Source organism: Bidens hawaiensis, unplaced genomic scaffold, assembly GCF_021521415.1.
Source record: "Bidens hawaiensis isolate Kalapana, Puna unplaced genomic scaffold, B.hawaiensis_p1.1 tig00017677_1, whole genome shotgun sequence".
NCBI classification, from domain to species: Eukaryota; Viridiplantae; Streptophyta; class Magnoliopsida; order Asterales; family Asteraceae; genus Bidens; species Bidens hawaiensis.
In genome coordinates this window covers 270,241-294,155 of record NW_027492670.1, presented here as the reverse complement: position 1 = coordinate 294,155, position 23,915 = coordinate 270,241, and the positions used below count along the sequence as shown (strand labels likewise).

General features: G+C 36.1%; 1 protein-coding gene across 1 annotated transcript in view; it reads right to left on the bottom strand.

Moving 5' to 3' along the window:
* Positions 1 to 17,657: 17,657 nt before the first annotated feature.
* LOC143554422 (uncharacterized) overlaps positions 17,658 to 23,915 on the bottom strand; it is a 61,603-nt gene continuing 55,345 nt past the window's right edge. Inside the window, exons 5-6 of the mRNA XM_077044181.1 lie at positions 19,681 to 19,796; positions 17,658 to 18,346 (exon numbers count right to left, since the gene is read on the bottom strand). Coding sequence (XP_076900296.1) covers positions 17,658 to 18,346; positions 19,681 to 19,796 — 805 coding nt within the window. The remainder of the gene's footprint in view (positions 18,347 to 19,680; positions 19,797 to 23,915) is intronic.

Sequence of the window (23,915 nt, the reverse complement as noted above, 5' to 3'; positions counted from 1 at the left end):
ACATTGATAAGAACAACCAAAAGTGTTACGAATGTGGAGCCGAAAGTCACACCGCAAGAAGATGCTAGAAACCAAGGACAAAAGATGGAAAGACATGCAAGGAAAGCGTAGATATGGTTTAGACTTATGTCTACTTGAATTGAGTCTTGACACGAATGATTAGTGTGTAACTGATAATCATGTGATCATGGAAGGAAAGTCCTCCAGAACGATAAAGACAAAATGGTATTATAAATGTCCATACAATGGTCAAAACATGCCTAAAGTTGATTAGGATAAACAGTTATGATATGTCGGGAAACCTGATATGCAGCAATAGACAACAATATTCAGAGGACAAGACGAGCTTTGATTAGTCAAGAGAAGAAAGATGTATCAGCACGGACTTCATGATCAAGCTAACTTACACAGCTATAACTCATGAACCCTACGTATTGGTGCAAAGCTGAGAATGAAAGAAGGTTTAAATGATGACTTAAGGAGTTCTCCAACAAGTTATGCAATGGATGTACTCAAGAATTGCACGAAGTGTTCTACCTTAAGGGATGGACAAAGGGATTTCAAGAAATAATCATTAAGGAGGAACTGGGAGTGTTTCCCTACGTTTTGAACATATTACAAACAATATATTTTCTAAAGGTTGTAATTGGACGGAATGGTCATTCAGTGCTAAGTTTAATGATAATAAGTGCAATGGTTCTATTTAAAGGACAAGAAAGAAGAGTATGCTTGTGAAAGTGATATGCACTTGCAAATTCTGGATAAGGAAGCGTATCATCAAGGACTTCATGGACAAGCTACCTAGAAAGCTAAAACTAATTAACATCACTCGTTGATTGTAAGACAAAGGATAAGCCGGTAAGCCAGGAAGCTAAAGAAAGGATGTGAATACAGGAAGTATTCCTTTTTACAAGGACTAAGCAGGTTTCGAGGATGAAACCTCTTATAAGGTGGGTAGACTTATAACATCCCGAAATTTCTAAGAATAAATAATTAATATATTATTTATTTAAGATGGAAAAGTTTACTTGAGTTAATAGAAAAATAATAAAGATGGAATGATAGGTAGGCTAATTAGATGTAATTAATTATGGACCAAAAAGGAAAGATGGGCCTAAGGTCCATGGGCTTAAGGGAGTATAAATACCCCTTAAAACCCTAATCCTTTCCATTTTCACACATCTCTACACCTAATCCTTTCCGTTTCCAATTCCCGTTTTTGAGAAAACAACCCACAAAGACACAAAGATTACCGGAAATCTAACCGTCGGATCAGTCTCAATTTTTAACTGAGTGTCCATAGTAAGTAAATGAAGATTTCCACTGATTAGATCCATGATCAGAGGTCGGGAAGTACGGTTTTTTTCAGAAAAACCATAGCAGCTCAAAAGTGAAGATTCCGGCGACTGCTCAGCTGTTCCGGCGACTGTAGCGGCGGTTTCTGGCGAAGAAGAGCTGATGGGTTTGTAGATCGGGACAAGATGGTTCCGTGGACGCTTGAACTCAAATTGGAGTTCGTTTGATATGGTTTTGAGCCTCTCGAGTGATTTCAGACAAAAACCTCAAAGGTATGTTTTTGTTAAAAAGGCTTACTTTTCATGAACAGATTTACTTGAAAATTGGTAGTATGATAGATCGGGGCAGGATTATTGATAAAGTAGTGAACTTTATAGTAAACGGGTTAGTTGGCTCTTTTCGGGTAAAACGAGTAGTGTACGGTTTTTGAAAAGAACGAGTAAACGAAGTCGGTTTTGCATGAAACTTAGTAGGACAGTAAATCGGACCTTATTATGTGATAAAGTTGCAAAATCGATGTTTAAAATGGACTTAACGAACTCATGGACATATATGGCTCGTATAAAGAAACCCTAGATCTAGCCATGGATGTTTTGGACCACAAAGGTCCAAGCTTTATGGTCACTCGGGTCATGTTTTGGCCGAAAACGGTTAAGGAAATGTTTATGGGTTAATACCAAACCTTAATATAGTATTAAAGTCAAGATATGTAGTAATAATGGTGAAAAACGAGTCAGATCTCGTTTTTCCAATGAGGCCACGGTTTTCCAGGGACGACGGCGCCGGAAAGGCGGCGGGTACGAGGTTGATATGTCAGAGAATGTTTCTGACATTCTCTGACCTAACCCTAATTCGTTAACGGGGAGTTAACGAACTAGAGGTAATTCGTTAGGCGATTCGTTAATGGAAACTTAACGAACTAGCCTTAGTTCGTGTCCCAATTCGTTAAGGAAAAGATAACGAATTAGCCCCAATTCGTTATGACTATTCGTTAAAAGGAGATAGCGAACTAAAAGGTTCAATTCGTTATAGAAGTGTCATTCGCTATGAATTCCAATTCGTTATAGGGTCCAATTCGTTACATGGACCGTTCGTTATAATGGTCAATTCATTATAAAGTAATGAAAGGGTCATTCGTTATAAACCCAATTCGTTAAGAAACAAGTAACGAACTAGAAGTTTGATAAAATGATGGAACAGTCCCTGGACTTGGAAAGAAAGAGATAATTACATAATAACCCTTGGACTTTGATAATTGATGAAAGATACCTTTAAAGGTTAACAAGTAACGATTAACTAACCGGTAAGGGTTCAATGAAGTAAAACCGGCTTAGACGCTGAATATTAATTAAGTAAGTGATAAGATGAGCTAGATCCGTATTTAGTATATGTAATGATTATACAGTTAGTCGTGTACAACTCAAGAGAGGAATAACCATAAATGGTGAACGTAATCGCGTTCAGGTGAGTTTCTAGACCCACTTCCTTGTTATGTTTTCGGGGCTGTGTGCATACACGATGCGATAGTTAATACACTTACCTTAAGTGGTAAGTGTATGCCTTATATGAATTATGTATGATGATTGCTTGACGGTGCATGAACGATCTTCGGATATTGCATGGACCGTCAGGTGTTAACTAAAGATATGAATGATATATATGATGTATGATTGATGTATGAATGAAGTATGTATGATGTATGAATGATATATGTATGGTATGTAAATAGTACGTGAACGATCTTCGGATATTACACGTGTTATTAAGGCAAGTATGTAAAGGACAGGTATGTTACAGTAGCACAATATTACCAGACCTATCTAATATCGGTGAGGATAGCGACCAGACCCTAATAATATCTGTGGGGATAGGGACCAGACCCTTATAATATATGTGATGGTAGGGACCAGACCCTAATAATATCTGTGATATTGGGGACCAGACCCTTATAATATCTGTGAGATTATAGGGCGGAATGCTCTTTAAGTAGTATGGATGGTTATGTAATATTATGGTTTGAATGTTTTAATATTCCGCGAATGTTTTTATTAGCTCTGATATTATGAACTGTGTTTATGAGTAAATCCAACGTCCAAAGTAGGGTACCGGTAACAGAGCCTTACATCTTGGGTGATTATTATATGAGTTCTATAATTACTCAAGAGCAGTGGGGTTAATACTTGGAAATTTATGGTTAATCCTTTCCAACTCAACTAATCTTAATTGAAATTTTATGTATAATACAAAGATTATTTTTTACTAAAGTATTAAGGACAATTCACTTAGTAATTGAAGGGATTGTCTCATCTTTGAAGTGAGTTAACTTATCTTTATCAAAACCACTTGCTTACAAAAATTGATGTGTCATTAAAAGGGATCAAGAGTTATCTCTTTCTTTAATTATCATGGAATAACATGACTAACGATGTTATTCGCACATTTAATCACCATATAAAGCTCATGTCACATGTTGGCTAATCAACTATTAAAGCAAGTTAAGAGGAGTTTTAACCAAGTTGATACACTTTTATCTTTGATCTTCTTTCTATCTAAAAAAAATATAATAACCCAAAAATGTTGTCTTTTGATTTATTTTATTTAAACTCATTTACCAAAACCAAAACCAAAATCAAAATGATTTTCACCTCCGGTTAAATAAATACAACGATTTAGTAGTAAAAATCTATGAGTGTATCTGTAGGTCGATACCCGGTTCTTACCTATACTTTACTACATATACAATAGGCACACTTGCCTATTTATGTGTGGTTTAGTTAAGATAATAATCATTTTTATAAATTTAAAACTCAACATTGTGTGAACAAACATTTGAAAAAAATTACACCTTTTTCATACTACACCCACCACGCATTAGACCCCATCTTCATTTTTTGGGTATCTCGATTTCAAGAAACATGGTGGACATTTTCTTTCACAGGTTCATATGAAGAAGATATTTTGGAAAGAGCCTCTATTCCAGTTGAAACCACTTCCAAGTTGAGTGCTACTGCCGGTCCTCTACTAACTGACGGTTCATTATATAGATATCTCGTAGGTGCATTGCAATATCTTACGTTCACAATACCGGACATCTCATATGCGGTTCAACAAGTATGTTTATTCATGCATGCACCATGTGAACCTCACTTGCTTTAATTATAACGGGTTCTATGATACCTACAAGGTATTATCAATCACAATATTCAAATGCTCCCATGTAAAACCATTTCCTTGACTACGTATTCCGAAGAAGGTTGGGGAAGGTGCCCCTATTTGAGACGGTCCACCTCTAGTTATTGTGTTTTTCTCGACTAAAATCTTATTTCGTCCTCCAAACGCGAGCCAACCATCTCTTGCTCTAGTGTCAAGGCACAATATCGTGGTGTGGCTCATTTTGTTGCCGAAACTAGTTCGATTCGTAACCTGTTGCTTGAAATGTTTGGCCAATTCATCAGGCCACCGTCGTTTACTGTGACAATATATCTGCGATTTATCTGTCAAAAAACCCGGTTCCACATAAGTGAAATTAACACATACAGATTGATATCCATTTTGTATGGGAAAAGGTTCGTGTTGGATCAATTCGTGTTCTTCATGATCCTTCCGACTATCTGTATGCGGATATCTTCACCAAAGGCCTTGCTCTCCCATTGTTTAACAAATTCAAATCCAGTCTCTGCGTTCGACTACCTATCGCTTTGACTACTGGGGTGTCTTAATGAATAATATATTATACTTAATGTTGCATCTTCTATTTTTATATTTTGGATTTGGAATGACAATCTATCAATTCATTCTCCAATAGTTACATCGTGATAATGAAGAAGATATGCTTATTTGTAACAGTCCTATGATCCTCTCCAGGGCATTTAATGCTTGCTATTGCTAGTTTTTACTCATGTAAGTATATATAGTAGTGGTCTTGATCGGATTAAAACATGAACACACTCCCCGTACACACATTTATACTCATATTAGCGATCAAACACGTCTAACACTTGTAATCTTATCGTTATGTCAATAGTATTGTCTAAGGCAGTTCGACTTTTAGTCGCTTCCGAGGTTTTGTGCCTGCGATTCTTAAGGATCAAGGGTTTTCCTTGTACACCACAGTGTTATTTGCATTATCATTACGTTATTGCACTCACTACATACAAGCATCCTACCTCACAATCAAATTTTGGTTACTTGATAATCCTTGTGTAATTTTTGACCAAATCATTTTGGCACCCATCATGGGGCTAGTGGTGCTTTACACGGTCAATTCCTCTAACTCAATCATCAAGTGTGGGCTTGAGCCATTCCCTTCCCTTGATGCCACCACCTCCAGGAAGGCATGTTAACTCCGCAAAGAATAAATTATCTAGCCTGACTTACCCGTCGTTCAATCGAACTAAGGATTCTATCGTGATTTTAAATAATGATATCCTTCTTTGTTCAATCAAGCCTGGAAGCAAATTGTAGAGCAACAACAAACCAACAAAGTATTCTTGGAAGAAATACAGAAATTGAAATCGAAGAAGACTAAATTAATGGAGCCAATAGTTACCTCACAGCGTAGGATGTTGAAATTTGAAGCCTCAGGATCCGAGGGAAAAGCATTAAGGATTTCATTCATATGAATCTTCTGCTTGAAGTTCAGAATCATTAATTACCAGCAAGGATCATAGCAACAAGGATCCCCAAAAGGATCCTAGGATTAACACACCAGGATCCTAACTATTGTAACATCAAATATGATCCTTCTTCCATTTCTAACAAAGCTGGATCAGTGCATGATACAATATAAATCCTACAATGGCTAAGGAACTACAAAAGTTTAAGAACATGATTTATGGCATAACCAATATAGCTCAACCTATACCAGAGGTGACTGCTGCAAGTTTTAAGGTTTCAAGGTATGCTTGATCAACATGTGATGTTAAAATCCCAAAACGCTTCTAAACAACCAACATGAAGCTTTATGATGAACGGCGAATCCTGAAGAAAATGTGGCTCAATATTAAGAAAGGATGGAGATCATACAAATCTTAGCCGATCTAAGGGAAGTGTGCTTGTTTGAGGGCTTTGAATCAACTCTTAAGGATCAGCCTTCAAATGGCTACTAAGTGTCCCTCCTAAATTTATTACTTCTTTTGCACATTAATTTTATTAATTTAATAACCAGTTTTCTTGTAGAAGGTCATTTGAGAAGTTAACTAATTATTTATACAGTATCACTCAAAAGCAAGAAGAATATTCTAGAGATTATGTTGGTAGGTTCAACAGGGAAGAATTGAACATCCCAAACATTGACATGGCTAGCATTTCAAGCTTTCAAGATGGGATTGAAGAATGGTTGTTTGTTTTACGAGGATCTTTTCATGAATCCTTGTGGGAACTTGGATGAAGTCAGGAACCGAGCTCTACGGTTCATCAGGATAGAAGAAGATTATAGGATGCAATAAAGGATCCATGCACGGACATATAGCCACGATCTTTCCAACCAAAAATCAGAATCCTCATACAAATCCAAACCTTACACAAAACCTAACAATCATACAATTAACTATGTGCAGGGTGAAGATGAGGAAGAAGAGTATCCAAGGATTTGTGATTATTGTTTTTCTGTTGATATGTCTGGACTAATGTTTGATATGAGGGATCTTGGAGTTAGAGACTACTGATGCGGTGGGGTAGAGACTAGTGATAAGTGGAACACACACACACACACACACACACACATATATATATATATAGGGTAGGGTTAACGTAAAAAACAATATTTTTTTGAGAAAAATAAGAATAGATCTAGGCCTTTGGATCAAGGATCTAGTGGTTGAGATTCGTAGTTTCTAAAAATTGTATAGTTTCCAATTTACATGGTATAGTGTTCTATATAGGTGGCGTGCTTTATTTCAATGTCTTCTCACACTTCTCACAAAGCAATTGTTTTTTATTTGAACTTTTCTACACACACACACACACACAATGTTATTTCTACTTCCTCGCATTCGTTTAAAATGTTTCCTGGATAATATCATTAAAATATTTAAAGTCGCATATGCATATTCTTTAACAGTTTGCGCAAGAAATCCTATATGCTTCCCTTCTTCTAGTATCACTAAGTTCATCTTTAGTCCAACTAAAGATAAAAGAAACACACATCAATTCCACCAAACTTAAGAAGTTTCGAATATCCATCAACAAAAGGAAACCGACTCTATAATATACGTGAAAAATGGATCACTTATCCATTTATATGAGACTACAACTTTTTTAAAGTAGGTGTTGGTTCAAGCATTCTATCAAGAAATTGATGTGAATTATAAGTTATATATATGAAACAAACATTAAACGAGGTTTAGAGTAAATTATGAAAGAAGATAATATATGAAAGATACAACCGAAATAAATTAAATTTGTTTATAACACTATTCAGTTTATGTGAAACCTACTTTGTGTGGCTAAATAAGTCATATTGTATTGGACTAGAACAAAAACAAAGAAAAAAACAGTTTCAAGGTTGCTCAAAACAAAAAATGTTAATCACCAAATCACCTTTACATGATGTAATAATATATAATCCTAATTTAATCTATTTATCAACACTTGGTGTGCATTATGCTTTTCTTTAGTTTTACGCTTCTTTTAATTTTTAGAAAATTCCAAAAACAATATATTACTCCCTTTTATAATTAATAATTATCCAAAACGAATGAACATCAAAAAGTGAAAGAACGAGAGACATACCTACAATTAAGTATTGAAGAAAAAGCTCCTCCTTAAATAAACAAATTTGTGTTTAGCGTACAAAGATAATCATAGAATGGATTTGTTAAAATTCTAGATCTTAATTTAAGCTAATGAACACAATCACAACTAATAAAATGGTAAAAAACTGATCTAATTCTTTGTATGAATTAGTATCACTTTAACTAAATTCGTATTTGAACTATAACTCAAGTAGTATTTAGCAAAACAAGTTAAACAACTGCATTAATCATAATCAAAAGATTATACAATCTATTGCCCCCCCCCCCCCCCCTCAACCTTAGCTCATCTTTCATTCACTGATTTTAATGTACAAAGTACCCTTATCAGTGAATGTGGTGATGTGTGAAAATTTTTAATTAAGAAGAGACTCTCTAACTCATTATATACATGTGTAACACAACTAATGAGCTTAAGGTGAAAGTGACATCTAACAAATCAGTTACAAACTACTGAGGAACAAAATACAAACAACAGTCTAAAAAAGAATCCTATGCTAACTATTGATGTTTGTGTCATTAGTTGTTAGTCTCTAGTTGTTTGGATCTTTCATAGTTTGCTGATCAATTGTTGAGTGTTCAATTCATTCATATCAGCAGCTTGTAATGTCAGATGTTTTGGGCAGCCGTTTCCCGAAACATAATGAAGAAGAACTGAGGTTCGTATTATCTGTAGTTTGGGTTTTGGCCATCAATTCTTTGCTAGGTTCAGTAATCTCCCCCTGAACAGATATGCCAAAACCATTTATTTTTTTCCTTTATTGTATCATCTTGATAGTCTTCTCTTGGCCAATCCTATGATGAATTTTACAAACTTAATTCTTAGACTATCATCCTCTTCAATCTGTAGTGGAACATCTATCAATGTCCTTAACAAGCTTTCATCAAACATGGGCACACCCTGAAGATGTACCCTTTTTGTTATACCATAATCAAATTCCAAAGTCACATAGGATCTTTTTTTAGGTTTACTCCATTTAATGACTTTAGAATCTGGCTGACTTTGTCATTTAGTTAGAGCAGCAACCAATGTTAACAAGGACGATAAAGAAGGAATCAACTGCAGGATAAATTCAAACCCATCTTGGCATCAACTGCCTTTTCTTGGCATGAAAGGTCAACTTCCTTCCTTTAATCCCTTCTTGTGTTGCAACAGAGATATTAGCGTAGTTTGGACTTTTCTTTTCCTTTTTGGAAGTTTGATCTCAAGTAAAGCTTTTAGCTCTGGGAATTTTCTTGGGTTCTTCTTTCTTTCTTATACAAGATCCCTATAAGCAACCCTTAACTTATCAACCCCCACATCTAGCAGTCTCCCTTATTGAATGAAAGTTTGCCTCAGCTAATTCCATTTTCCTTTTTAAGATCTCTTTCTCTTTTTTTCCGAGATCCTTTCTTTTACTACATCCCAATCATGTCTAGTTTGATCCTGCACATGTTCTTATTCAACGAGTCTTTCTATTCTTCAACATTCAACTTGAAATTCTTCATTAGTCCATACTATAAACTTGTGTAGAGATACTTTGTACTTTGGATGCTCTCAACCTTCTTCGCTTCCATCAATGGTTCCTTACTAGCTATTAATCTTTCTGATACAACCAAGCTTCTTTCATAAGCATGTTTTCCAACGTCCCTTAACTTTGGAAGCTCTTGTAGATATAATCTTGTTGCTTCTTTACCAAACATATTTTTACTGATATGTCAAAGCTCTTTCTTCCTCTTGCTCTTGGCGAGTAATTAAGTACTCAACATTATTTGGCTTGAAATTTTTGGAAGGAGGAGAAGAGAAGGTGGTGAATCAACTCCTTTAGGTAGGATAACCTTCTTCTCTTGAAACTATTGTCCGAAGCCTTTTGCTGTTGGGCTTTGACTTCAAGGTTTCCGCAATCTTTGGAGTGATTGTTGGTTCTTGTGGAGCATTGGGTGCATCAACAGTCTTTGAAACTACTGTTGGTTCTTGTGGGGCACCAACAATTTGTTGTAATGCAGGATCATCATAAGTTTGTGAAATTGCTGGTCTCAAGTCAGCTGTTGGGGAAACAACTGCTTGGCGACCAATAGTTTGAAAAACTAGTATTTCTTCTAATCCTTTAGTAGTTTTGGAAACTATAAACTGCTGGTTTAGTCATTCCACCCTTTCTACCACCTTGAGACATTGAATTTAGTCTCTTTGGCTTTGATGAACCTGCTTCATCAGGCTTTTCCCTCATTTGTTTGACTAAAGCTTTCTCTTTAGACCTTCTTTCCTTTCTTCGCATAACTTCAACTTAACAGCCTCTTTAGCAACTTTGTTTGGTGAGTCACCTAGTCTCTTATCATCGGCTTTTTGAGATGCTTCAAGAATAGTCTCCCCATTTTTTGCACCGGTAGCAGCTTCAGCTTGTTCTTCAAACAAAGGAGTAGGAAGAGCAATTATGATAACTCTGCTACTTGATTCATTTGCTTAACCATGTGTTTTCATTTGCTAGACCATTTAAGGAATTTCTAAGCATGGCGGGGTCTGTGTTGACCTTGGTTTGGAGAATTTGGAATTGTGTGGTGATGAAGAATTTGAGCTCAACACACTCTGGTGTAGAGGTGGTTATACCCTATCGTATGTTCGAGTTTCAGTGGCTAGTGGCTTTGTAGTGACAAATTGGTGGATAAAATTTTTAAATTCACTCCGGACGGAGGTCAACAATTTGGTGTGATCTTGGGGTTTCTAGACTTGAGTTTGAGTCGTGCTAGTGATGAGTTTCTTGAGATACATGACCTCAGAGCTCAAACTTATGATTAGATCCATCAATTCTTGAATTGTTTTTGCATCAACTAACTTAATTGTCTCATATGCAGCCTTCCTATCAGTAGTTTTACATGCATCAACAATTTTAGCTGAAACAAAATCAGGATTCGAATCATGAAATTTTGCAGATGCTCTCTTTTCTTTCTACAGGGGACTTCCAACTACTGTTGGTATCAAGATATCATCAGTTGTTGCCAGGGTAGGAGTCTTAGTGCCTAAACCACTGTCCAACTAAGAAATAGTTGTTACAACAATTGTAGTAGTTGCTCATAATCCCGAGTCCAGTTCACCCGAAGTGATAAGAACATATTCCCCTTCTAGCTCTGGGATAGTACTACCATTTTCAACAATAATAGTTTTGGTTGAGGTTTTCCTTTCACGTGATGGTGTGAAGAAATGACTACTATCAATGATGTGAGACTTTTTATTCATTACTTGAGCTACTTCTTCAGTAGTTATGATGTGATGATCTGGAGGAGGTGAAAGAGAAGTAGCCTTGGGAGAGGGGCTTGGAGTTAGAGTTCTGATTGGCCCTTCAATCCTTTGTTGTGGTTCCCTGCGATTAAAACAGTCTCCTTTTGGCAAGATGACTGGGGAGTTAGCTTGGGTGGAGGTTTGACTTGTTGTGATGAAGTAACAATAAACAATTTCTTTTGTGGCTTTTGTGTTACCACAGGTGGTTCACCTCAGCCTCCTGAACTACTATTTGGCTTTTGTAGATTTCTTTGATGTTTTACTTTTGGTAGCAGGTGTGGGTTTCAATGTACTAGGTTGAGTATTTTAATCACCTGGAGCAGTGGGCTCCCTTTCTAACTGTTGTTATCGAAGAATTAATAGTTTGGGCAGATTCCTCCTCCTCAACCAGTGTTGAGGATTTGGAATATTTCATTCTTGCAAAAATCTCATTGTTGATACTTTTGACTTTTAACATATGTTCCTTGGATCAAATCGGAGTTTGGTAATACCTTCATGAGATATACCATTCCGAACCTTGGAAACATAAAAAAAGGTTTTCCTTTTGGTGATGTCATTTCTTTTACATTACCATTCCGAACCTTGGAAACATAAAAAATGGTTTTCCTTTTGGTGATGTCATTTCTTTTACATTTGAAATCAAATAATTGAAAAGTGTTTTAGGAAAGTAGTAGTTTTCACTAGTTAAAATGGAGTATGCTAGATTTTGAACATTGATGGGCAACTCATTTCAACCAGTTGTTTTTCAAGTCATACATTGAAGTAGGGTATGAAACAAGAATTTTATTGAAGGAAGGAAAAAAAATTAAGTGTAGCCTTTTTTGTTGAGGCCAAAAGTCCTCTTTTAATGAACTCCGTCTTTAGTGTTTGTGGAGCAAATTTTATTGTATAGTCAGAATCATTTAACTAGAGATGTTAAGAAATAAGTGATGAAGATACAAGTACTGAAGTCTTACCTACCTTTGTCTTAATGAGAAAGGCGTCTTTTCATCAATGTACAAATGGATAGAAGTGTTCTTCCAAAAGTCATTGAGCATTTGGGGGTAACGATTATGATCAATAGTTAAAGGATTATGAAATTTGCTTCCTGTGATTTTCCCAATTATGGTATCATACTCAGAATAGTGAGGATTAGTTATGAGATATAGGAACAGGTTGTGAGGGCTATTGAATTGAGAATTTCTAGGGTTTTTAGCCATGATTACAGAGTCCGTGAAGATGATGATGATGTAAAACAAGTTGCGTGATTGAAAGATGAGAAGACAAGGTTTAAAATAGGCAAAGGCTTTCGTTAGAATTAAGAAAGATGATTATGGATGGTAATTTGTTGTTGGTAAAGGTTTAGGCGGTGTTAGCAAGTGGGTGGTTAAAAGTTACTGTTGAAACCACCGTTCAATTGAAACAACGGCTAGTAAATCCAAACAAATGTTGAAAAAATAAACAATTGCTGCTTGCCGTTGATCTGTAGTTTTGAATAAAACTGATAAGTCTTTTTGAAAAGTATTGACATCAGTAGTTTGAAAAAAAAATGTAACAGTTTAGAAAAAAAGTATTTTTAAAATGAGTGATCAATAAATTAAATACAAATTGGTCAATACTTTCGAAAACAACAGTTTTGCATTGTATTGTGCGTCAAAAATGCATAAACAGTCTATTTGAAACACAATGAACACATTATTATTTATCAAAAGTCAGTTGCAAACAACTATTAAATTTTGCAAAATTGATAATTCACATATTATTATTCCAAATCTATAAATCATTCTTTAAAAATTTGTTGAATCAAGTGCTTTTGGAATCACATTATCTAACTGCTTTTCAGATAAAACATGTTCAGTTGAAATCAAACTGTTTTTATAGAAGTCTTTTGTGAAGTGGGTTCTGATTTCAGTGTTATTTATCTTTGAATGCTGAACTAGATTTTTGATGATGTTCAAATAAGCTTCACTATCTAAATTCAATTGTGTTTTCAAAGCTGTTATCCCATAATCCAGAAATTAGTTTTCTAGTCAAAGTAGTTGAGCTATGTAGCTTGCAGCAGCAATATACTCAACTTTAGCAGTTAAGTTTGAAACAATAGTTTGCTTCTTGCTCTTCCAAGACACCCATGCATCTCTAAAGAACTTACATCCTCGAGATGTTGACTTTCTGTCATTTGACAACATGCATAATCACTATCTGCAAAAACCAACATGATGGGTCTTGGTGATGGATGGATTCTAGATACCCAAGTTAGGTGCGCCTTTTAGATATCTAAATATCCAATTAACAGCAGTTAAGTGAGATTCTAAGAGAACACGATCCAATTGAATACGACATCATATATTACATATCTATTCTTTTGATATGAATTATGTTTAGGTTTTAGGTTGATTACATTAACTGTGTGTGTTGAGAGGTGAATCAAGCAGAGTAACGAGTGGAAACTTGAATAAAATAGAACTCTTATTAATTCTAATAATTTACAGGATATATATAGAACATGAGCCTCATCCGATATACATATCATAACGAACGAGTCTGAATCGCTATCAATACATTAAGTCGATTCGCTAACATAACGAATGAACATATATGTTAGCTTCATTCCTTAACATTCCTTAATGAATGAGGACTAATGACTCGCAGAGATACATTCATTATTAGCTACTCTTACGAATGTGTCGTGTAAATGACCAAAATACCCTTATCCGCAACTCGCATAATCATTATGTTGTCATTTGACAACAATTGTTATCCTTCCAAAATACCCTTATTTGAAACATCCATGTAAATTACCAAAATTAACGAATTGACATCTCTAGATGTTCACTTTCTTGTTATTTGACAACATGCATAATCACTATTTGCAAAAACCACCATGCTGGGTCTTGGTGCTAGACGGATTCTAGATACCCAAGTTAGGTGCGCCTTTGAGATATCTAAATATCCTATTAACAACACTTAATTGAGATTCTAAGAGAACACGATCTAATTGAATAGGACATCACACATTACATATCTAATTTTTTGATATGAATTACGTTTAGGTTTTAGGTTGATTACGTTAACCGGGTGTGTTTAGAACTCTTATTATTTCTTATAATTTACAAGATATATATAGAAGATGAGCCTCATTATTTATACATACCATAACGAGTCTCTATCGCTATTAATACATTAAGTCGATTTGCTAACATAACGAATGAACACATACATTAGCTCCATTCGTTAACATTCCCTAACAAACGAAGACTAATGACACACAGAGACACAATTTTTATTAGCTACTATAACGAATGTGTCTTTACATTAATTAATGTGTCATGTAAATTACCAATATACCCTTATCTGCAACATGCATAATCATTATTTTGTCATTTGACAACAATTGGTATCCGTCCAAAATATCCTCATTTGAAACATCCATGTAAATTACCGAAATTAACAAACTGACATCTCTAGATGTTGACTTTCTTTTCATTTGACCACATGCATAATCACTATCCGCAAAACCAACAGGCTGGGTCTTGGTGCTGGATAGATTCTAGATACCCAGGTTGGGTGCGTTTTTGAGATATCTAAATATCCTATTAACAACACTTAAATGAGACTCTAAAAGAACACGATCTAATTGAATACGACATCATACATTACGGATCTAATCTTTTGATATGAATTACGTGTAGTTTATAGGCTGATTACTGATGTGTTGTAAAATACACTAGTTTTCCGCAATATTTATCATTGTTTTAGCCGCTTTTATATCTAATAAATTATGTTTCTAGCTTATGTTAGTGTGATATCACATAATTATATCTTTTGTAGGTTGTGGGGTTAAAGAGAAAAGAACCGAGCTTTTCAAGACACTTAGAGGCCTTTTATGCACTATTATTGAAGAATCAAGTTAAAGGCCCAACCCATATCCATTTTGTGAAGCCCATGTGTGTTATAACATAATAAACAACGAAACAAACCCGAACCAGCCCCTAAGGAGATCTGGCCGAAATCAGCACCTTGCATCAAGAACAAAAGAAAAAAAATATATAAACCCTAAATCTAAGGTTGTGTTCTGATCGCAGCAGCTAGGCAAGGAAGAGAAGGAGTTTGGCAACAGGTTTACAAGTTATTTCGAAGTGTTTTACGCATCAAGGGACAACCATAAAAATCATCTTTCATCTACATATACTTTGGTTTGGTTTAAGTTTCATATTTGTCTTGTTTTTTTTATCATAAAGTTGATTTATTTTGCAATTGAGTTAAGGATTAAGTTGTTCTTAATTATACTTGATTGTGGATTCAATTTTCTTATGATTTGGATGATTAATATGAATGTTTTATTAAGTATATGTTGTAACATTCGTTAATTTTCAAACCCGAAAACCCAACCCATTTTAAATTTTCAATGTGATTCGGTTAATTATACATAAACTCATTTGTTACATAATTCGTATGTAATAGTTTTTCTTTCTTAAAGGTTTTTTAATAATATTAATCATTACTAATATATATATATATATATATATACACTCATGATTTTTTTTCTTATTCAAATATCACATAAACAACATTATTGATGTATAACCAAAGTACATCATATTAATTTAGTTATGTCACATTTATTTTTACTTAAAGTTATTTATTTTTAAAAGATGAAAAATATCTTCCTACACCATTTATATTTTGGTCAAACCTTCTTCCCCAACGCACTCTCCTAATCAATTTATTCATTAAAATATTCTTAAGAGTAACCTCCTCATTTTAGTATAAATAAGAACTCACTCCCACCCCTTTCATTCTTTACACCACTATTTTTAAAGTTCAAGAGAATTATTTATTTATTTATTCATTTCAAAGGTAGGATATTAATTATTCAAGTCTTCTTTTTGTTATTTCTATTTATTTTAATTCTTGTTCATACTAGTTAATCAAATGGTCATATGACCATAACATAATCATGTCTAGGAATCCACATAATCCATACACCATGGTCATAATACCACATGTTAAACCTTTTATAAAGATTTTGGGAAAACGTCTTCAAACGTACTTTCTTCAAAGTGCATGGCGGGTTTACTTTAATAACCAACTTCCTTCAACCGGTGTGTGGATCTATTTTATCTACATACTTGCTTGTAGGCACCTGAGGCTTGTAAAATTTAAAACCATACCTTACTTCGTGTACCAAATGGCGGTGAACTAATTAGCTAACTAATTTACTCCATGGTTCATAAACAGCTTGGCAGCAAGTGTATGAAAATCCCATCTAGGCATGGTGAGCACATCATTATTATGTTTAAATTACGGAACTCCATGCTCCCATTTAACAATAATGACTTTCAAATCCAAGCCGTACAACCAAAAGTAATATTACCTTTGACCGTCTTCACAACAACAAACTTCTTCAGTTGGTATGATGATTCTCGAGCCTTTGATTACTTGTAATCTTCATGTTTAGCATATCTTAGAGTCTTGATCATATTATTCATCTTTGACATGTTGTGTGTGAACATACCATAAAAAATTCTTGACTCGGTATCGTATAATTTAGTCTTCCCCTTCTCTTTTTCTTTCTCCTTTCTCATACATTCTTCCGCTGCTTTGAAATGCTCAGTTGTCAAATGCTTCAAATGTGTATACATGTCGGGATATACCCCAGCTGTCACTTCCTCCATCTCAACATCTTCTTAATTAAAAGACTTATTCCCAGATGGAATACTCTTATCAAATCTCGCTTCCTATGTGTCCTCAACCTCCATATCCTCTGGTCTCTCTAGTTCATCAACCGCTTCTTCATTTAAATTAAGAAACAAATTGATTTGTTTTTTTTTTTTGACGAGTGGTCAACAAGTTTACCTTTTTCCAAGTCGTCAACATCCAACATGCTCATAACGACCCCTCGATTATCAACAAATAATACCATGTTCACCTTAATACAGTTCACGTGCTTCACATTAATGGAATAATTATACACCACTAATTGCTTGTCCGACTCCCCCTCAGCTGCAACATTCTGAGATGATGAAACACCACCACCTAGTCGCTGATCAAAACCTCCCGCTTCAGGATCCTTGTCGACATCATTAACCCTCATTTGCAACATATCCTTGTTTATTCAACCTCTCCATTATAGGGATCTGAAGATGAAAGAACACAACAATAGAGAAAGAAAAGAACTAGAGATAAGAATCTCAATTACTCATTCAAAAACTAACAGTCCCTTCAACCATGAAAACAAAAACAATTAAAAAGTCTTCAACCACAAAATAAGGAAAATGAATCAAATCCCAATCAATCAAAGATTGGTTATTATGCGATTACTAAAATTAAAAAAAGGAAATAAATCTCCAACATGAAATAAACCATGCATGCATAGCTCACGGATAATCAACCGGGTCATCGGCTACCGGTTCTTGATCCGCATCCGCATCATCCTCCCCCGCTTGAAAAGGACTCGACCACGAGTCCACAGCAACATCGCCATCAGCCGGAACATAAGGTTTTAAGTCAGCAACATTAAAGGTTGCTGATACATTATAGTCCCCCGGTAGATCAATTTTATACCCATTATCATTGATACGTTGTAGAACTTTAAATGGTCCATCAGCATGAGGTTGAAGTTTGCCAAAATGAGTCCTCAGAAAACGCTCCTTCCGTAAATGTATCCACACAAGATCACCTTCTTTAAACACAACTCGTTTAAGATGTTGGTTCGCGTGTTGTTGATATTGTAGATTTTGTTTTATAATTTGTTCACGCACGTGCATGTGGAGTTCTTGTATCTTCTTTGCGCGTGTTTCACCCTCAGCACTATAATGCTCGGTTCCGGGACACAGGGTGAGGTCAAGAGGGGTAAAAGGATTTCGACCATAAATAATAAAGAACGGACTCTTACCCGTAGACCCATGATTTGATCGATTGTAGGCGAATTCTGCTTGAGGTAGCACCAAATCCCACTGTTTAGGGCTGTCACCAACAAGACTGCGAAGGAGATTACCCAAAGTACGGTTAGTAACTTCGGTTTGACCATACGTCTGGGGTTTGGTGTGAGCTACTAAACTGTAGCCTAGAACCCAAACGTTTCCACAAGGTGCGCCAAAAGTGACTCAAAAACTTCACGTCTCTGTCCGAGGTAATGCTTTTGGGAATACCATGAAAACGCACAATCTCGCTGAAATAAAGACGAGCGACTTGGCTCGCATCGTACGTTTTTGCACATGGCACAAAGTGATCCATTTTGGAAAATCGATCGACAACCACCATAATTGAGTCTTTCTTTCGCTGTGTAAGTGGAAGGCCCAAGACAAAATCAAGACTAACATCTTCCCAAGGGCCATCCGGTACCGGAAGTGGAGTGTAAAGACCCGGATTGGTATGATGCGTTTTGGCAATGTGACATACTCGACATCGTTCCAAAATCCGGGAAACATCCTTCACCAAATGAGGCCAATAAAAACGATCTCTTATGAGGCCCACTGTTTTATCCCTTCCAAAATGTCCCCCTAAACCCCCTTGATGATATTCTAAGATGATGGCGTCACGGAGTGAACAACGCGGTACGCATAACTGATTTTTTCTAAACAAAAAACCATCTTGTTTTGAAAACTCGTGATAGGGACGGTATAGGCAACCTTTCCAAGCAGTTGCGAAATCTGGGTCATCATGATATAAGTGTTGAAATAAATCAAAACCTTGTACTTGTAGTTGTATCGATGTCAATAGTGAATGACGACGGCTCAAGGCATCTGTGACAGTGTTGCAGGAACCCGCTTTGTGTCGGATAACAAAAGAATAATCTTGAAGGAATTCAACCCATTTAGCATGCCTTGGGTTGAGTTTGGCTTGACCCTGGATATGTCGTAATGCTTGATGATCAGAAAAAAGAATAAACTCACCGGGTAACAAGTAATGCCGCCAATACTCGAGACTTCTAATAATAACATAGAATTCCTTATCGTACGTACTATATCGCGTCTTGTTTCATTGAGTTTCTCACTAAATAAAGCAATAGGTCAATTATTTTGGCTTAGAACTCCACCAATGCCCGGTCCCGATGCATCACACTCAACTTGAAAAATGTTATTAAAATTTGGGAGGGCCAATACAGGGGCACTAGTGATGTGGTATTTAAGGTCTTCAAAGGCCTTATTTGCAGCTTCCGTCCACACAAAATTCCCACCTTTCAAGCATTCAGTGATGGGTGCAACAAGAGTGCTAAAGTTGCGGATGAAACGTCGATAAAAAGATGCTAAGCCATGAAAACTACGAACATCATGTAATGACTTTGAAGTAGGCCATGAAGTAATAGCGTTAACTTTAGTCTCATCCATCCGGATCCCGTCACCCGAAATCAAATACCCAAGGAACACAACTTCAGAAGTGAGAAAATGGCACTTATACGGTTGGCGAACAATTGTTGATCACGAAGGACAGTGAAAACATCACGAAGGTGCTCTAGATGTTGTTGGATGTTTTGACTAAAGATCAAAATATCGTCAAAGTAGACAACTACGAATCTGCCAATAAAAGCTTTAAAAACAGGGTTCATAAGCCGCATAAAGGTGTTGGGAGCATTGGAGAGACCGAACGGCATGACCATCCATTCGTATAAGCCATCCCGCGTCTTAAACGCGGTTTTCCACTCATCACCGGGTCGTAAACGAATCTGGTGGTACCCACTTCGGAGATCAACTTTTGAGAAAATTTTAGCTCCATGTAACTGATCTAACAGGTCCTGAAACCGTGGAATAGGGAACCGGTACTTAACGGTGATTTTATTTGTTGGGTTTTATACAAGATTATCAAAGTTCAAGTTAACCATATTTAACTAGAAAACGCAACGGAAGCTTAGATTTTAAATCTAGTTATAAACATACCTTTATGTTAAAACTAAAACCCAAAGCCAAGGATCAATATTACAAGAACAATATGCTTACAAAATGTAAATGGTACCTTCTTATACCTTATAAGAAGATGTAGATGGATGAAGAAGATGATGACTTTGAATGGCTAGGTTGCAAAGGAGAAACCCTCAAGCTTTTGATACCCCAAGCTTTGATCAACAACACCAACTAGTTGCTAGGATTTAGAACACTTGAACTAGCTCACAAAAACTCCCTCTTGTTGCCCAAGGGAGCCGTGGGTTTTTTTGGAGAGAAAGAGAGAGAGTTATTTTGTTACAACACTTGAAATTCAAAATGAGACAAGAAGCTTATTGCATGTGTTGTGAATGGAGAAGTATAAAGGAGGTCAACACTAGAAGACAAAACCTTGGAGTCTCCACCCACATGGGGTGGACGGCTCCCCCTCTTTTTTTTTTTTTTTTTTTTTTTTTGTGTTTTTTTTTTGTTTTAACCATTTAAACATCTCCATTCATTTTATAAAACTTAATTTTATAAAATGTACATGCATTTACATAATTATTTAACCAATTAAATAATTAATTTATATAAATAAATTATCCAGATAATTTATTTAAATCCTCAAGTGTGTTTGTTTAGAAAACCAATTTCCTAAACACGTAGTGTTCGGTATTCTTTTAAATGATCAAATCACTAAAGGAATACATTTGGTGTTGTCTAGCTTGTTATTGGGTATGACCCGACTTGGATCAAACACAGTTAGCCACATTAGTATAAGTATGTGTCTCGGGCATACGTAATTCCAACAATCTCCCACTTGCACGAGATACATAGAAAATTAATGCAAGTGGTGAATACCGCCTAACAACAGTTCACCACCCCTAATGTGTTTGACGAAGTGCCATTCAATAACATCATCCCTTCAAGTTCCTTACTTGATATGATTTAGGTGAATCTATCATTATATCCCTTTGTTACTAGATGTCATGTTGGATCTGAGAGACATAGGCGATCATTCTCTTTACAATTCAACTTTATCAGGCCTTAGACATCTAAACTCTCAACACATAAGAGGAACAAATTCCTTCTTGACTGTATACGCCTCTCACTATCACTTTATACTCCACCCGAGCTCATCCTTATGTACCATCTTTTACGAATAGCGAAGGGGAGAGTCAAAGTGTAATACTTGGTGAAAATCAAGACCCAGTATACATCTCAGGTCTAAGGATAATATGAAATTCTCCTTTACTCAAAATTACTAATGATCAAGTCAATCGACTCCATGTAGTAATATTGAGAGCGGGTCAGTCCAATATTTGTATCCCACAAATATCTATGAACCTTGGCAGCAACCTATGCTCCATATTCATTCCTTATGAATATCCACCAATCCTAGTTCATAATAGTCTTGCTTCATATTTGTTCCCACAAATGTGATCGACTACGGACTTTTAGAATAAGATAACTTATTCATGGATTAAACATGCAAAATTAGAATTTAACTCAAGATTCCATAATCATATAAAAGAGTTAAATTACAAAAGTCTTTTAAACGTAAATACAAAATAGATCAAATCCAATTACTAGAATATCGAAGTCCTAAGCCACTCGCATGACGCTCATGTTTCGGTCTTTCTAGGAGCTTCGTGAATGGATCCGCAAGATTTTGATCAGTTCCAACTTTGCGAATACATATCTTTCCCTTTTCAACTTCATCCCTTATGTAGTTGAATCTCCGCTCTATGTGTCTAGTCTTTTGGTGCGAACGAGGTTCCTTGATTTGTGCAATCGCACCCTCGTTGTCACAAAAGATTTCTAGAGGGTCTTGAATGGAAGAGACCACCCCTAGATCAGTAATGAATTTCTTCAACCATGCAGCTTCCTGAGCTGCCAATGAAGCGGCGATGTATTCTGATTCTGTAGTGGACAATGCTACCACTTCCTGTTTTGAGCTCTTCCAAGAGACAGCTCCTCCATTAAGTGTGAACACATACCCAGACTGTGATCGAGAATCATCTCGATCAGTTTGGAAGCTCGCATCCGTGTAACCTTTTATAGCGAGTTCCTCCTCACCAGATCCATATATCAGAAACATATCCTTAGTTCTCCTAAGGTATTTCAATATGCTCTTAACAGCCATCCAATGACTGTTTCCTGGATTCTGTTGGTATCTGCTTGTCATGCTCAAAGCGCATGACACATCCGGTCTAGTACATATCATCGCATACATGATGGATCCTATAGCAGAAGCATATGGGATTTGTTTCATCGTCTCTTGCTCACCCTTTGAGCTTGGACATTGAGCTGAACTCAATATGGTCCCTCTTTGAATAGGTACAAAACCTTTCTTGGAGTTTTCCATCTTGAACCTTTTCAAGATCTTATCAATGTATGTACTTTGGTTCAAACCTATCAAGCGCCTTGACCTATCCCTATAGATCTTTATTCCCAAAATATAGGCAGCTTCACCAAGATCTTTGATGGAAAATCTACTTCCAAGCCAAGCCTTAACGCTTTCCATGGTTGGAATGTCATTTCCAAATAGTAGAATGTCATCGACATACAATACTAAGAAGGTAATTATACTCCCACTAGCTTTCTTATACACACAAGCCTCATCAGCGTTCTTGATGAATCCAAAACTTTTGATTTCTTCATCAAAACGATGATTCCAAGTTCTAGATGCTTGTTTCAATCCATAGATTGATTTCTTTAACTTGCATACTTTATTAGGATGTTTTGGATCGACAAAACCTTCAGGCTGAACCATATAGACATCTTCCTCAAGATATCCATTTAGGAAAGCGGTCTTGACATCCATTTGCCAAATTTCATAATCATAATGTGCAGCTATGGCAAATAATATCCTAATAGACTTAAGCATTGCCACAGGCGAAAAAGTTTCATCATAATCAACCCCTTGAGTTTGAGTGAAACCCTTAGCTACAAGTCTTGCTTTATAAGTATCCAAGTTTCCATGCATATCAGTTTTCCTTTTGAAAACCCACTTGCTTCCAACAGCTTTGGAGTTGAGTGGTGGTTCAACCAATTCCCAAACTTGGTTGTCATACATGGATTGCATCTCAACGTTCATGGCTTCAAGCCATTTGTCACAATCATTCTTGGACATTGCATCACGGTATGTGGTCGGTTCATCCGAATCTACCACGTAGCAACCTTCTACAAAAAATCCATATTTTTTAGGTGGATTGCTAATTCTACCAGATCTGCGAACGTTTTGTGTGTTTTGATCAACCACTTGATCACTTTCAACAACCTCTTGTTGAGTGCTAGTATCAACCAATTGTGTATCATCTTGTGATTCTTGATCCTCATCAAATTTCACTGTTCTACTATTAGTTCCTTCCTCAAGGAACTTAGTTTCCAAGAACTTACCCTTTCGAGCAATAATAACATTTTGCTCACTAGGATCGTAAAAGTAATATCCTAAATCATCTTTAGGATAACCTATAAAGATACACTTAGTGGATCGGACTTCTAATTTGTTTGGGGTGTATTGCTTTACATAAGCTTCACAACCCCAAACTCTTAAGAATGATAGCGATGGAGCCTTTCCATGCCATACTTCAAAAGGTGTCTTCTCCACTTTCTTGGTTGGAGCCATATTCAATATGCGAACAGCGGAAAGTAAAGCATAGCCCCAAAATGATAGAGGTAAAGTGCTTCTAGCCATCATCGATCGAACCATATCTAATAGGGTACGATTTCTCCTTTCAGACACACCATTATGTTGTGGTGTTCCAGGTGGAG